General features: G+C 65.7%; 1 protein-coding gene across 7 annotated transcripts; it reads right to left on the minus strand.

The window, feature by feature from the left end:
* Positions 1-101: 101 nt before the first annotated feature.
* HELZ2 (helicase with zinc finger 2) lies at positions 102-15,045 on the minus strand. Of its 7 annotated transcripts, none has more exons than XM_023183279.1 (21): positions 14,932-14,981; positions 14,418-14,466; positions 12,841-13,954; positions 12,334-12,517; positions 12,158-12,265; positions 10,788-11,305; positions 9,868-10,509; positions 8,352-9,135; positions 8,033-8,108; positions 4,180-7,891; positions 3,948-4,042; positions 3,731-3,862; positions 3,472-3,633; positions 3,250-3,394; positions 3,000-3,116; positions 2,732-2,924; positions 2,444-2,578; positions 2,062-2,280; positions 1,811-1,967; positions 1,568-1,735; positions 102-1,364 (listed from the first exon to the last, which is right to left on the minus strand). In XM_023183279.1, the coding sequence occupies exons 3-21, from the start codon at positions 13,635-13,637 to the stop codon at positions 1,240-1,242; spliced, it is 8,469 nt and encodes a 2,822-aa protein (XP_023039047.1). In that variant the 5' UTR covers positions 13,638-13,954; positions 14,418-14,466; positions 14,932-14,981; the 3' UTR covers positions 102-1,239. The 7 variants fall into 7 exon arrangements, 5 of the variants coding, with proteins under 5 accessions (XP_023039047.1, XP_023039045.1, XP_023039046.1 ...); XM_023183277.1 differs by having other exon boundaries at positions 14,903-14,979; XM_023183278.1 differs by lacking the exon at positions 14,418-14,466 and having other exon boundaries at positions 14,932-15,045.
* Between the last annotated feature and the right edge of the window lie 403 nt (positions 15,046-15,448).

Genomic DNA, 15,448 nt, shown 5'->3' on the forward strand with positions numbered 1-15,448 from the left:
CCCAGCGCTCTGCAGTGGGCCCTCGACGGCCTCCACGGCCGCGTCCCCAGCACAGTAGCCATCTACTTTTGCCCCCCAGCTGACCTCAAAACACCCAGGAGTGAGAAGAGCTTTCAGAGTGGTTTTATCATTAAATTAGTATCTAATCACATAATTCAAAGATATAAAAATTGGAATGTAGAAAGTGGGGCAAGCCCCTCCCTCAGGACTGGAGGCAGCAGGCGGCGGAGCTGCCCTGAGGCGGCAGCGCTGGAGAAACAGATGCAGCTGAGCAGGCTGTCCCGAGACGCGGAGTCCAGGGTGGAAGCATCGCCCCAGCACCCCCAGCCCGGAGCCCACCGCGCAGCCCATGGGAAGACTGCAGGCTTTTCACATTTCAGAGGGCAGGGTGGGGCGGGGTGGGCCCCTGGCTTTGGGCTGCCCTCCAGCAGCCCCTGAAGGACACAGGTGGTGGTGGTGGGAAAAAGGCCCCCTCTGCCAGGGAGGCCTCCTTGTCCTGAGCTTAGGCTGTCTCTGTTCCAGTAACAGATGCTGGTTTTTTTTTTTTTGAGACAGGGTCTCACTCTGTCACCCAGGCTGGAGTGCAGTGGTACGATCAGAGCTCGCTGCAACCTCTGCCTCCTGGATTCAAGCGATTCTCATGCCTCAGCCTCCCAAGTAGCTGGGATTACAGGCATGTGCCACCACGCCCGGCTAATTTTGTATTTTTAGTGGAGACAGGGTTTCACCATGTTGGCCAGGCTGGTCTCGAACTCATGACCTCAGGTTATCCCCCTGCCTTGGCTTCCCAAAGTGCTGGATTATGGGCGTGAGCCACCACGCCCGGCAGGATGCTGGCTTTGAGTTCATTTAAATACAGAATAAACCTGAACTCCACAGACACCATCCAGAGTGATCCCAGGTGGCATCCAAAGGTCAAAGGGCAGCCTCCATAGGGTTTCCTTCCTAGTTCTGAGACTTCCCAGGGACAGCAGAATTTCCGTGCGCTGGTCCCAAAGAAGCCCCTTTTGGCCACCCTGAGAGGTGTCCCTGTCCCCAGATGCCCAGGAGAAGCAGGGGTGTGGGGACCGGCCCTTGCCGTTCCTCCTCCTCCAAGTCTGCCCACTTCCCGCCCCAGGGAGACCCTGAGGCCAGGAGGCAGGCTGGCCCAGGCAGGCTGATGGTGGAGGGCGGTGGGGAGGTTGGGGAGCCCCGGACTTGCCCTCCCAGTCCTGGCAGCTTGCGGGTGGGGAGGGCTCTTCAGGAAGGCATAGTTGGCCTCCTGCAGACGCGCACCTGGCCAGCAGGCACGAGGCTCTGCTGAGCCTCACAGAAGTCCAGGAGGCTCCGCCAGAGGGGGCAGCAGCGCAGGAGAAGGTGGTCCCCTATGAGGGTGGGAGTCAGGCAGGAGTCAGTCAGGGTCTGGTGGGAGGGGTCAGGGTCAGGTGGGGGGGTCATGGTCAGGTGGAGTCAGGGTCAGGTGGGAGGAGGCAGAGTCAGGCAGGAGTCAGGCGGAGTCGGGCGGCTCCCCAGCCCAGCCCTGGCCCCACCTGTGTTCCCACCAGGAATAACCCAGCCCTGCCCTCACCGATCAGGCAGAGCCCCTCCTGGGCCCGCGTGACAGCCACGTTCACTTGGTTGGGGTCCACAACGAAGCCCAGAAACTTCTTGAGCCAGCTCTTAGTGGGCCGCTGGTCCAGGTCACTCTTGGCACAGGTGCGGACGGTGCTCACCAGCACATAGCGCCACTCGCTCCCTGTGGGATGGAAGGTGAGGCCCTGCGGCCACTGCGCCCACCCTCCTGGCCCCACCCATGAGCCCCCAGCCTCACCCTGGCTCTTGGTGATGGAGGACACAGCCACCCCGGCGATGCCCTCTCGTCGAAGGGCCTTGCTGATCTCAGAGGCCTGCGCGTTGTAGGGTGTGAGGACGGCGACGTCCTGGGGCTCTATGGTCCTCCCCAGGGTCAGCTGCTTGGTGATACGGACCTGAGGGGCCGAGGGGGCAGGTGGAGCGGACCCTGGTGCCTCTCCTGCCCTCCTCCAGGAAGCCCTCCCTGACTCCCAGGCACCAGACACTCACCACCTCAGCCACCTCCTCCAGGTTGGCCTTGGAGTTCTCATTCCCTTCGTCCGTGGACACCAGCAGGCTCCGCTCGTGGCCCTGCACGTGGCCAAAGATGACAGGGCAGCTCTCCTTGCCAGCGTGGCCCAGGACACTGGGCGACCTCTTCAGGCCCTGCCACGTCTTCAGCCTGCTCTTGTAGAATGCCACTGAGGGGAAGGCACAGATGCCCTCGTGCTGCAGGCAAGGATGTGCACTGGTCAGAGGTGCCAGAGCTGCCACATGGGGCTGTGGCCCCCCCAGGGGCTGCAGGTGGGCTGGGGGCTGAGCGGGGCGGGCTCACGGGGCTGTGGCCCCCCAGGGGCTGCAGGTGGCTGGGGGCTGAGCGGGGCGGGCTCACCATGCGGTACTGGGTATCCAGCATGTGTGCATCCTCGTGGTACCGCTCGAACAGAGACCGGTCCAGACCCAGGTTTTGCAGCCACTCATTCTTGACCACGGGCCGCAGCTGCTTGTGGTCTCCGAGAAGAACCACCTGGAGGAATAGACAGGCCTGGCCCTGACACCGCTAGACCCAGAGGGACCCCAGCCCCACACGACGCCCACGTCTGCACACACAGGGTGCCTCAGGTGTGAGACTGTGCCAGGGATGCCTGCCCGTGCTACCCACACACCCCGCCCCACCAACCTTCTCGGCCTGTGGGAACCGCACGAGGGGGATGAGGGTTTCAGGTTCCGTGGCCATGCCTGCCTCATCAACAAGGATCTGCCTCACATCCAGGGTTTTGAGGCTAGCGGAGGCTGCACAGGAGCAGGTGCAGAGGATGACCTCGTGCCGGTCCAGCTCGAACTTCCGAGCCTCCCACAAGACCTTCTTGTACCTGACAGGGACACTGCCTGTCACCCCAGGGCCCCCATGCTGCAGGTAGCTCCACCCCCCAGCCCCTGCCACTTACAAGACCAGGTCCTCCCTGGAGAAAAGCTCCCCGCTCTGCAGCCGGGTGTCAAAGGCCTTGATTTCCGATGAGTACGGGTTGGGGGCCTGCCGGATCCGATGGTGCAGGGTGATGGTCCTGGTGGGCAGAACACAGTGAGCCCCGTCCACGCAGGGCCATCCCGGGGCAGAGTTCAGTGAGACCCACCTACACAGGGCTGGCTGGACAGCTCGGCCCCACCCGGCCCAAGCCCCAAAGACAGTGGGCACACCTGAGGCTCTGGTTCGGCCTCCCCTCCCGGGGGTTCCTCCTGAGCAGCTTCCTGCTGCCCAGGCGTGGCACTGGGAACTCGCTGGCCTCGGCCTGCTCGCTGTACACCCGGAGAGGCTTCAGCTCCATCCTTCTCAGGAGCAGTTCTGAGGGCAGTAGGGGGACGTGAGTCTAGCCCCACGTACCAGCACCCCAAAGACCCCCACCGCCGACCCCGGCACACCTGCCAGGACATCCACCGACTTGTTGGAGGGGCCGCAGTACAAGATGCAGGGACCTCCTAGCTGCGTCTCCCCATCGGGGGAGCCTCCGGGCTGCACCTGCTCCTGGTTTGATTTATGAAACCAGAATATGATGTGGAGGCCCACGATCGTCTTCCCTGTACCTGCAGCCGGAGAACAGGAGATTGTCGCCCACCCCCGGGGTCCCTGTGGCCCAAGGCAGCCCAAGGCAGCCCGCAGCTCCCCGTGCGCGGGCCCTACCTGGCGGGCCCTGGATGACTGTGAGAGGCTTCTCCAGAGCCTCCCTGACTGCCCTGTTCTGGCTAGGGTTCAGCTTGTGGCGGCCTCCGGGGATGTCATAGGTCTGCCGCTTCAGGAACCTGCTGGGGATCACTGAGAGCCGGGCGGCCTCCCTGAGCACTCATGCAGGGTGCGGTTGGGGGTCAGAGGGGAAGCTGGAGGGGTGGGGCAGACCTACCTCTGCAGAGGGGCTGCGGGACAGGCTGGCCCAGGGCGATGCTGGTGACCAGCGGGGACGCCTCCTCTAGCCCACGCACGGCTTCCTCCTTGCGGCTGGGGGTGAAGGCAGACGCTGGAAAACCAACAGGACTCCCAGGAAAGGGACTGCTGCCCCACGAGGTACCCCCTCCCCGAAGTGAGGAGCCAGGGGTGGTCCCCCAGCCCAGCCTCCGTTGGTGGAAGCCACTCACAGGTCAGGAAGCTGCTTAGGCAGCAGCTCAACGGTGAACAGGGTGCCCGGCCTCAGCACCTCTTCCGGAACCTTCTCCATGCCCATGTGGTGGATGAAGAGGTGCACCTGTCTGGGAGCCTCCTGCCGGTCTGCCCGGCGCTCCTGGTCCCAGTCCTCCGTCTGCCCGTGGGCCACCCAGGTGTAGGTGCCAGGGTCGACACTCAGGCCAGGGCCGAGGCTGCTGGGCCCGGAGCGAGGGCTGGCCGTGGGAGCCGGCAGCCCCTCGAGCCGGATGCAGAGGTAGCAGCAGCTGAGGTTCATGTCAACACAGTTCTCCTCGAGGAAGGCAGCCTCCAGGCGGAAGGCGCCCTGCAGCTGCCCCTGTGGCATCCGTGACACATCCCAGGAAACACTCAGGTGCTGAAGTGTGACAGAGTCATTCTCGGCAACCGCACCAGTGGCCGACTCCAGAGCGCAGAATGGCTCCCACACGCAGGCGTACTCATCCACGTCGCGATAGCGGTCCCGCGGGGCCTGGTACACATGGCCCAAGAAGCAGTCTCCGGGCCGCTCCACGTGCTCCAGGCAGAGACTAAAGCCGGGTGCCACGGTCCAGAGCTGAGGGCTTGGTACCAGGAAGCCGTGCTGCAGGCTGGCGCCAAGCTGCACCTGCAGGGTGTCCCCACTGCCCAGCTCCCGGGCCACCTCCAGGAAATGGCCACAGCGGCTCCGCTGCACCTGCACCAGCCCCCGCCGTGGGGACGCCCCACCCTTCTCCTGGATGAGAGCAGCCGCCTCTGGCCAGCGCTGCAGCTCCACCAGCGCCAGCAGCTGCTTCCATAGAGCCGTCTGCACACCACAGGTGTGTGGGTCCAGCACAGTGCCAGGCAGTGGCAAGGGCGGGCTGGATCCCTGCACTGAGTAGACACGGCGCCGCCACAGGAGCTGCAGGCCCGGCCGGCCTGCCAGGGCATGGGGGTGCTCGGCCAGCTGGAGGGAGCTGTAGGGGACAGGGCAGGGGTCGGGCAGCGTCTCCCGGTTGCTGGGGAATTGCAGCCGGAAGCAGCGGGAGCCTGCCTCCACATCCACCACGAAGCCCAGCTTGTCCAGAGGCTGGGCCTTGAGCTGCACGGCCAGGTGCAGGCTGTGCGCCCGCCGCTGATAGCTCTGGGCAAGTGCGTGCTGGAGGCTGAAGCCCTGGCAGAGCCCATCAATGTCCCTGGCAGAGTAGGCGGAGCCCCCATGGCCCAGCGCCAGCAGGATCTGCCGCTGCAACACCACGTCCAGGTACCTGCGGATGGGTGAGGTGGCCCATGTGTACCATTCCACCTGCAGCGAGTAGTGGCCACCCTGCTGCTGGTGGCCCCAGGTGCAGCGGCCGAACGCCGAGCGCTCCAAGGCCTTGCGGAGGTCGCGGCTTGCAGGAGCCAGGAATGGGTGCATGTCGTCCGTGGTGACTAAGTCCACCATCTGCTCGTAGTCCTGAGTGCGGGCGGCAAACTGGACCTGCTTCCAGAGGGAGGCCAGGAGGTGCAGCTGCGTGTTGGGGGCGCTGCCCCCGCCGCCACGCAGGTGGTGGCCGAGGTGCAGTGACAGGGGCACCCACTCCCCATGCTTCTCACACAGGGCCTTGAGCTGCTGGCTGTGGGGTGCTGGCTGCCACCGCAGAGGCGTGACCGTCCGTGTGCGCTCGCTGCCCACCAGGAACTCTGCCACGAGCCTGTTAAACTGAATCATGTACTCCTTCACCATGATGTGGGCCGCGCGGAAGCCCAGGGTGCTGTCCTCATCAGGCTGCTCATAGAAGCAGTCGGACTGCAGGCGGTGCCGGCGCAGCAGCCGAGAGAAGTAGCATGCGGCCACGACGCAGGCGTCCACAGAGTCCAGGCGGGCTGGCAGCTCACGGCCGGCACCTGGGTGCTCCCTGATCACCCGCTCTGCCTCCTCGTAGGACAGCTGGCGGTCAGAGCGGACCACGGAGGGTGCAAAGTGCAGGCTCTTCAGCTGGCCACTGGCTTTCTCCATGGTGAGGAACAGGGAGATGGCCAGGCGGTCCTGGCCCGGCAGGAGGCTGAGGATGTCCTGGCAGAGGCTGGCAGGCAGCATGGGCACTGGTTCCCTGCCAGGGGCATAGAACGCAGCGCCCTGCCTTCGAGCCTCCACGTCCAGCGCCCCGTCCCTGGGCACGAAGCTGGCAACATCAGTGATGTGCACAGCCACCTCGCACTGGGGACCCAGGTCTCGGACACTGAGGGCATCATCGAGGTTGCAGGCGCCCTGGGGGTCCACAGTGAAGGTCAGGAAGGCGCGGCAGTCCTCTCGGCGGCCGGCAACGCGGCCAAGCTCTGTTTGGTATTTCTGCAGTGCCTTGGTGATGGCAGCCAGGTCCGACGGGGGCACCCTCAAGCTGTACTCCAGGCCAAGGATGCGGAGGCCCTGCTCCCAGGTGCTGGCCTCAGGCAGCACCTCCCGGACGATGCCCAGTGGGTAATAGAAGCCCTGCCGCCACAGGACAATGTGGACCCAGAAGAGCCGGCTGTGCCGGGCCTCCGCCGTGAGCCTCTCCAGCCCCACACGCTGCAGCCGGCCCTTCCGGAGGCCGTAGACCGGGACCTGCGATGGGTCCTTCAGCTCTGCCACGAAGATCTTGGTCACGGAGCCATTGATGGGGACCATGATGCGCGGGTCCCACCTGTCCATGCGGCACACAAACGCCAGCTCGTGCCTCCTCCTCTTCAGCACGCCCAGCACGCGGCCCCGAAGCCGCCCCTCGGGGGCCCTGTCTCCCGAAAGGAGCTGCACCAGCACCTCATCCCCGGTGAAGGCCATGCCACAGTCCAGGCGGCCCCTGACCTGGATGGGGCCCGAGGGGGCGTCGTCCAGCGGGATGGCGGACGCGCGCTCAAAGGTCTCCTGCACGAAGGTGCAGTGACGGTAGCGCTCCGGCTCCGCACGCAGCAGCTTCCGCAGTGCAGCCGGGGGCAGGTTCTCGTACAGCCGGGCCTGCCGCGGGGACTCTGGCCTGGCGACGGTGTCCAGCAGCCCGTCCTCCCCGACGGTCACCATCACCTTCCGGCTTTCATCCAGAAGCTCCCGCAGGATGGCGTCGTCAGCGTTGAGCTCCCCGTCCCACGGCCAGAAGTCAGCCTCTGCGTCCGCAGGCTCGGTGGCCTCCACGCCCGCCGCAGCGGCCGCGCCCGCCGTGCAGGCCCCGGGCGCCGCGTCCTCCTTCACTGCGTCTCCTGCTGGCGCTGCCGCAGCCTCCGTCTGCGCTGTGGTTGCCGTGATGTCACCGGAGGCTGGGCTCAGAGCCTCATCTCCCGGCTCTGCCTTCACTGTGGCCGTCACCACAGTCGCCGGTTCCTCGGCCGGGTCCCCTACTGGCTCCGGGGCAGCCTCCCAGTTCCCCGATGCCCCAGCTCGTGTGCCCTGGGGGGGCCAGCGCCGTCTCCGCGCCACGCCCTGCTCGACCTGCTCCATGGACAGGCCCTCGGGGCAGACGCTGTGCCGTTCCGCACACTCGCGGATGAAACTCTCCCAGAGCTTGCCACAGGCCCCGAAGGAGCAGAGGGCCACGGCGTCCCCCACCACCACCAGCTGGGACTGGGCGCGGGTCAGCACGGTGTTGAGCACGCGGGCGTCAGTGAAGAACTCGGGGGCTGGTGCCCCGGGGCTGAGCAGGCTCTGGCAGGTGTGCACCGTGCTGAGCACCACCACCCGGAACTGCCGCCCTGCAGAGGGCATGCGGTCAGGCTGGGCACACCGGACGGTGGGACCAACCCCACCCCCGCCGATGCCAGGCTGAGGAGTGGGCCAAGCCACCCGGGGCATCCTGGGGCAGCAGGCAGCACTTGGCCCCGCTGGTCACCCACCTGGCAGGATCTCAAAACTGCCCACAGACACCTGGCCTAGGTCCCGCCTCCTCAGCTCCTGCCTCAGCGCACTGACCTGAAGATGCAGCAGGACCGGGGATGAGCGCGGGATGCAGTGAGGACTCTGCCACTCCCGACCAGGAAACGGCACCCCCACCAAGCTCCAGACACCTCAGGGGCCGAGCCCAACATCAGCCCTGGGAGGCAAATACTGCAGCCCCTCTTACAGATGGTGTCACTGAGGCAGAGGGCTCGTCCATCAGCCGGCAAGCCTCCCCCTCCCGCAGCAGGGGTGCAGTCGGGGGCTGGCCAGGCTCACCTGAGCACCGTGGGACACAACGCAGATGTGCCTCTGCTCCCGGCCACCCCAGCAGCTGGGCCAGGTGTTGTAGACCTCCTGAACCTTCTCGACGGCCTGGGCAATCTCAGCCAGATTCAGCCAGGACGTCATGGATATGTCCCGGTCTGGGCTGCCCGCCACGTGGCAGAACATGAGTGGGTAGTGCCGGGGGTGGGGCGGAACCTTGCCCCTGGCGTGGATGGGGTTGCCCTTGGCCACATAGAAGTGCCGGGAGACGAAGCTGACGATGGCTTCCGTGCAGCGGTAGTTCTCATGGAAGACCAGGCGGCTCTGCCGTGCCACCTCGTGCGTCTCCTGCTGGTAGTACAGGAAGAGGCGGTGCAGCAGCGTGTGCTCGGCCGCCCGGGCCCTGGCAACACTGAAGAGCCGGGGCGTGACCTGCATGTGGTCGCCTGCCAGCACGAGGCGGGTGCTGTGCGAGGCGTAGGCCAGCGGGGTGAGGGCCTCACACTCCAGCATCTGGGCCGCCTCGTCGATGAGAATGTGGGAGAAGAAGCCGACTGGCACCCTGAGCTCGCGGGCCTGGGAGGTGGTGGTGACCACCACCCGGTGCCTTGCCAGCTCTGCCCACGTGGGCGGGCGGAAAGCCCGGTGGTCGTTGGTCAGGCAACAGTACTGCAGCGTGACCGGGTCCGTCTGGCTCGGTGGCCGGTCCGTGTACATCACACGGAGAGGAGTGGCCTCGGGGTGGCCGCCGCTGACGTGGCTGTGGAAATACTCGCGGATATAGATGTCGGCAGCGCTGTGTGAGGGGAGGAGTTCGTGGGTTTCTTGCTGGGGGCCTCAGTGCTGTCCGCCAAAGCACCTACTGTGTGCCCAGCCGAGCTGCCCCCGCGCACAGCCCTTGTCTGGCTGTCAGAGGTGAGCAGCAAATGCTGGTGTCCCCACTCTCAGGAGTCCGAGGGGCAAGAGGCCACGGAGGGCTTTGGGTAACACCTGGGCGAGCCCAGCAGCCCCTCTGACACCGCAGACACCTGCCTCCCAGGCCCCCAGAGCCCCTAATCCAGAAATCAGCCCGGGACGTATGGCCCCACTGTCCCAGGCTCTTCCTCCCACTCCCCACTGTGCAGGGATGGGAAGGCCCCAGTCTGGGCAGCTGCTGGTGGCAGGGACCCGAGGAAACCACATAAACCAAAGGGGAACTTTGTGGTTAGGACAAAAATCTGTGTTTCTATAAAAACCAACAACAAGGTTCATCTCCAGGAACTGCTGGGTGGACTATGCTGCAGCCTTCCCCGTGACTCTCTCTTTGGGCCAGGGCCCCGGCAGAGGCACCCAGCTCCTCACCTGACAGCAGACTTGGCCACCCTGGGTGCCCTGAGCTGGGTCTGATAAAGCCAAAGTCCAGGGCTGGCCGGCTACAGGGAGGGTCCCTGCAGAATCAGAGGACTGCAGCATGCCTAGGGGCTGCCTGCCTGCCCGGTGTCGGCCTGGGCCGGGCGTCAGGTGAGGGGCAGGCCAGGCTCGGGCTTACCTGTTGGTGTGTGTGCAGATGAGCACCTTGGCTTGAGGCCTCCGGATGACCTCCAGGGAGGCCATGGCCAGCGTGTGGGTCTTGCCGGTGCCAAACGGGCCATAGATGAGCAGTGGGGGGACACGCCTCCCATCCCCAGGGCCCCAGCCCGCGATGAGCGCCACGGCCAGCTCCTGCTTGCGGTTGCCATGCCGCAAGGGGGGGACAGACCAAGGTCTGGGCAGGGCGCAGGCGGGCAGGTCAGGCACCACCAGCTGCTCCTCAGGCAGCGTGTCCACTGCCTGGTGCCAGAGGCGGAAGGTCATTGGGTCAATCTGGAACTGCACCTCCAGGACCAGGCGGGCCTCGGGCTGCAGCCCCAGGGCCAAGCAGCAGCGGGCGGGAAGCAGCAGCCACAGCGCCTGCTCCGAGCTGGCCCGTTTCTCCAGCCGTACCTCGAACACTGCATTGTTGGGTGCGGGGACAGGGGCCACCAGGGCTGTGCTGACCGCCCGGCCCAGCAGGAAGCCCTGGTCTGTGTCTGGCATCAGGGAGGGGGGGACGGGGACCTCTGCGTACAGTGCTCCCAGAGGCGCGAAGAGCATGTTCAGCGCTGGCGTCTGCAATGCCGTCTTCAGGAACACCTGGCCCCGCAGGGTCAGCCTGGCAGGATGGCCTGGGTCGGGTCATGGGGCCACAGCTGCCAGCCCCACTGCCAAGTCCACGCCCCCATCTGCTCCCGTTGCCCCAGCCGCTCCTGTTGCCCCAGCTGCTCCTGCTACCTCAGCTGCTCCCGCTACCCTCAGCCGCTCCCGTTGCCCCAGCCACTCCCGTTGCCCCAGCTGCTCCCGCTACCCTCAGCCGCTCCCGTTGCCCCAGCCGCTCCCATTGCCCCAGCTTCTCCCGCTACCCTCAGCCGCTCCCGTTGCCCCCCAGCTCACTTGGCCACCAGCTGCTGCTGAGCCGTCTCCTCCTCATAGAGAAACTGGTGCATCCTTTGCCGATAGTTGGTTGGTGAGATGGGGCCCGAGGCCAGGCCGCTGCGGTTGAACTCTAGGGCCAGGGCAGGGTCTTTGTACTTGGCCATCAGGGCTGTCTGCTCGGCCGTCCGCTCCACGGCAGGCACCACGTGGCGGTTGCCAGTGTGCCAGCGCTCCATCTCCTCAGGGTGGCCGAGCGCCAGACTCCTGCAGGGTTCTGGGCGACGCCCCTGGCCCAGTTGCAGCCCCAGCTTCCGCAGCAGCACCGGCCGGCGGCCAAAGTCAAAGACCACCCATTGCTCAAAGGTGCCAAAGGAGGCGGCCTGCACACTCACTCCCACCTGGAAGTCGGCGGCGGAGCTGGGCAAACGGAAGCGCTCACCCCGTGCGTAGAGCCGGCCCGGCGGGAGGCCGGGAGCTACCAGGGAGAAGTTGGCTCCGGGCTCCTGCTTCAGCAGGGCCACATGTAGCAGGTGCTCCTGGAGAGGAGGCCGGACGGTGAGGGGGGCCCAGGACTCCCCCTGACCCTCCTGAGATGCAGCCTGGCCAGTGTAGCCCAAGTGCAAGGTTCAGGTCCCGGCCCTGCCACTTCCTGGATGGAACGCAAGCAGGTCACCCAGCCTCTGTCAACCTCAGTTTCCTCCTGTGCTAAACAGGGGTCGCTGAACCTTCCCGGGGCCCCTGTGGATGTTCCGTGGGGCAATGTGGGCAGCTTGAGGCCTCACCGCCCACTCTCCAGGTGCCAGACCCCGGTGAATCCTTGTTTTTGTCTCTGTTTTTGAGACGGAGTTTCACTCTTGTCGCCAGGCTGGAGTGCAAAGGTGTGATCTCAACTCACTACAACCTCCGCCTCCCGGGTTCAAGTGATTCTCCTGCCTCAGTCTCCTGAGTAGATGGGATTATAGGAACCCACCACCATGCCTGGCTAATTTTTTTTTCTTTTTTCTTTTTTTTTTTTTTGGATTTTTAGTAGAGACGGAGTTTCGCCATATTGGCCAGGCTGGTCTCGAACTCCCGACCTCAAGTGATCCACCTGCCTTGGCCTCCCAAAGTACTGGGATTACAGGTGTAAGCCTCAGCACTTGGCCAAATCCTTGTTTTAACCCGTCTACTCTATAGAGTAACCTTACCAGGGCAGGACTCTCCCGGCCCCCCTGCTGTAGGTGAGGAGACTGAGGCAGCGAGGCTAAGGAATGTGCCGCAGGTCATGCAGGCGCTAAGTGGCGGCGCCTGGTATTAGCTCCATGACCCAGACTCTCGACGTCTGCCCGGGCTGAGGTCACCACTTCCCCAGGGCTCCCTCCGCCCAGTCGGAGCTGCTCTCTGCTCACCTCAGAGTGGATGGCAAACGTCCAGCTGTACTGGGTCTTCCTCTCCTGGGCCTGGTACATCAGGGGCTGGTTGCAGGTGACGCGCACTCCATCAAGAGTCTCTGCCAGCTGTGTGGAAGTCTAGCCTTCAGCAGGAGGCCTGGACCCCACCCCACCCACTCCCAGGGCCCACTTACCACAAGGACCTCACTGCTGCTGCGCTGGTACTCGGCCAGCAGCCGCTCCTGGTAGGGCACCAGCCCATCCTGCCAGGCCGCCTGCCCCCGCAGCTCCACAGCCCGCCTGCGCTGGACCCACTCCTGCAGCTCCCGTGCTGAGTGCGCCTTGGTGCAGGCGTCCCCATACTCACAGAGGCCAGGCCTGCGGGACAGGGAGGTCGGCAGGGCTACGCAGAGGCACAGACACCGTGCTGAGTTCAAAGGCCGGGACCCCCTCAGCCCAATACTGGCCTCTGTAGGGAGCAGGGGCTTTATTCTTCCCACCCACTCCTGTGCTCCCGGGACAAGGCCTGGCTCAAGCAGTTCCCAAACATGAACCTCCCTTATCCAGGTCCTCAGAGGCCACCGTGGTTTCAGCCCCCAGCAGGTGGCAGGGAGGCCACTGTCCACTGAACCTGGGAGCCTCTGGCTCTGCGTACAGCCGGCTCATGCCCCACCCCAAGCTCCGGCCCCGGGCATCCTTACTTTGGGCAGAGCTCGAACTTGGAGAGTCCCGGGGGTGGGGAACGGTGCTCCCAGGGCACGGCCTGGTCGAAGGCCACCATCTGTGCGTGTTCCGAGGATGCGCAGTGGTTCTCGAAAGCCTCCTGAGAGTGGCAGGTGACCAAGCAGGCCGGGCAGTACAGCTGGGCCACAGGGGGCTGGCCGAGGGGGACCGTGCGCCCGTCGCCGTCAGGGGCAGGGGGTGTGAGCAGGTCCCCCCGCTGGAGACCACCCAGCTGCTCGGCCTCCCACACAGCCATCTCCACGGCGCTATGTGCGAACTGGCAGCGGGACTCCCCACGCCAGCATGGCTGCCCGCGCCCCACAAACCTGCAGTAGGCGGGAGGCTGGCCGGCCCGGGGCTGTGGCCTCACCATCACAAACTGTTGCTTGCGGCGGCCCTCGGCGCTCACATGGGCCAAGAGGGAGGGGCAGGCTCCATGCTCAGGGCACTGCCCCTGTGGGTCCACGCGACAGACACGTGGGGGGCAGCGCCTGAAGCAGAGGGAGCAGAGCAGCTCGAAGCGGCCGCCAAACTCCGTGAGGATGGCATCAGCCGCCCGGCCTGCCCCTCCCTGGGCCCCACCGCCCTGCACCTCCGCCTTCAGCCACAGGCGCTGGAGGTTGTGCTGGCGCTCAAAGGTCCAGACCAGGGCCTCCTCGCGACTGCGGGCAAAGGTGCACCGGTTTCGGTGGCGCCGGCAGCCGAGCCCAGGGCTATAATAGCGGCAGACTTGGTAGCACAAGGGCCTTGGGAAGGTGGGCCGGCAGCCCACCATGCGCCAGACCTTGCTTTTGGTGGCCTGCTTGAAGCGGGCCAGCAGGATCTCGTGGGAGCAGTCATGCTCCACCCTGCGGAGGATGTAGGTGCTTTCATTGAGCCGCTGGGTACAGCGGGAGCAGCCCAGACACAGGTCCACCAGGGCACACAGCCGGGCCAGGGATGGCCCCCTGGTGGCCGCGGGGCTGTTGGGCAGCAGGCTGGACCCTGGAGGCGCCACCTCGAACACCAGCTTGGCTCTCCGGGACAGCGTCTGAGGCTCCTGAGCTCACGGGTCCACGTGGTCCACTAGGACTGCTGGCCACGGTTTGAAGCCTGCGACAGAAGGAGTGGGTGAGACTGAGACTGAGGCCAGGAGACATCTGCTCCAGGCCCAGCTGAGAAGCATGGCCCCTCCACCAAGCAAGGAGCTGGGACTCTGCCCACGCTGAGGCCGAGGCCTTGGCAGCAGCTGTGTCCTGTCAGGGAGTCAGGGCTCACTGACCCGGACACAGCCAGACCCTCCCTCCTGAAGGGTCTCAGGCCCCGCCTAGAAGGAGCCAAGGTGGCTGCTTGTGGAGCCCTGGAGGGGGCAGAGCCCTTGGCACAGTGCCGCCCCCAGGAAGTCGCACCCCTCTGCCCCAGCCGAGGGTCCGTGCACCCCAGGGCCTCAGGTTCCTGACTCTTCTAAGGACACAGAACCTCCTTTTCTGTTAAGTGACCACTGGCACCCAGAAAAAGAGGTCCCCACATCTGCACCTGGGGAGGGGCCTCAGGGAGAGGAGGGTGCAGTGCTCACCAGAGCTCAGGGTGCCAGGAAGAGATGGGTCCCCGGGTCCCCACTGCAGCTGAGATGCAACAAGAAGAGGAAGTTTAAAAGCAGCAGACTGGAGGCAGACTTGAGTATGAGAACCCGGCACTCCCCGGGGACCCCTCTGAGAAAACATCCGAGTCTGCCGTCCAAAAAGGACGGGAACCGAGACCCCAAAATCCTGCACTCCAGTGGGTGCACAGACCACAGGGCTGGGGCTTGCTGCGGAGCACGCCGGTCCCGGGCGGGCTGCACTGTCCTGGGCTGGGTCTGCAGCTCCTGGGACCCCGCACCCCTGGCTGCACTCGCCCTCCCGGCCCCGCCACCCTGGGACCCCGTGCTCACCCTCCTGGAGCTGCCCCTGGACCCCCGTGCCCCTGCCCCCCCGCCCTGGGACCCCTGCGCTCACCCTCCTGGAGCCGACCCTGGGCCCCCGTGCCCCCGCCCCTCCGCCCTGAGATGCCTGCGCTCACCCTCCTGGAGCCGCCTGCCCTGCGCTCACCCTCCTGGAGCCGCCTGCCTGCCGAGCCTGCCCAGGAGCTCTCAGTTTCGATTCTGCCCCGGGCACTGACGCCGATCGCGGAAATTACCTCACCGCCCCCCGCCCCGCCCCGCCCTGCCCCGCCTCCAGCGACAGCTCGGCCCCCACTGCGAGGGAACCTCGGGGAAGCGCCAGCGAGCGAAGGGCGTCCCTCCCTAAAGGACCAGTGCCGTCGGAGGCGGGGGTGGCTGGGGGTGGAGGCTCCTTTCCCGCACCCCTCCAGGGCCCCACGCCCCATCCAGCCCCTTCACACACCAGAGACGCCCCAGTGGTGTGCCAGGCGGAAGGGGTGAGACCCTTCCCGGCCCTGGACGGCAGAAGGGCCTGGTGACTCCACCATCAGCCCTTGGAGAAATCCAGGCTCAGCTGACCTGGAAGCCTGGGTCCCCTGACCGGCAGGACCTGCCTGTGGCCCTGGTGCTGCTCCGACCCCAAGTCCCTTCTGTCACCAACCAGGATATGGCAGGAATGGCCAAGT

The sequence above is a fragment of the Piliocolobus tephrosceles genome, chromosome 20 (genome assembly GCF_002776525.5).
Source record: "Piliocolobus tephrosceles isolate RC106 chromosome 20, ASM277652v3, whole genome shotgun sequence".
NCBI classification, from domain to species: domain Eukaryota; kingdom Metazoa; phylum Chordata; class Mammalia; order Primates; family Cercopithecidae; genus Piliocolobus; species Piliocolobus tephrosceles.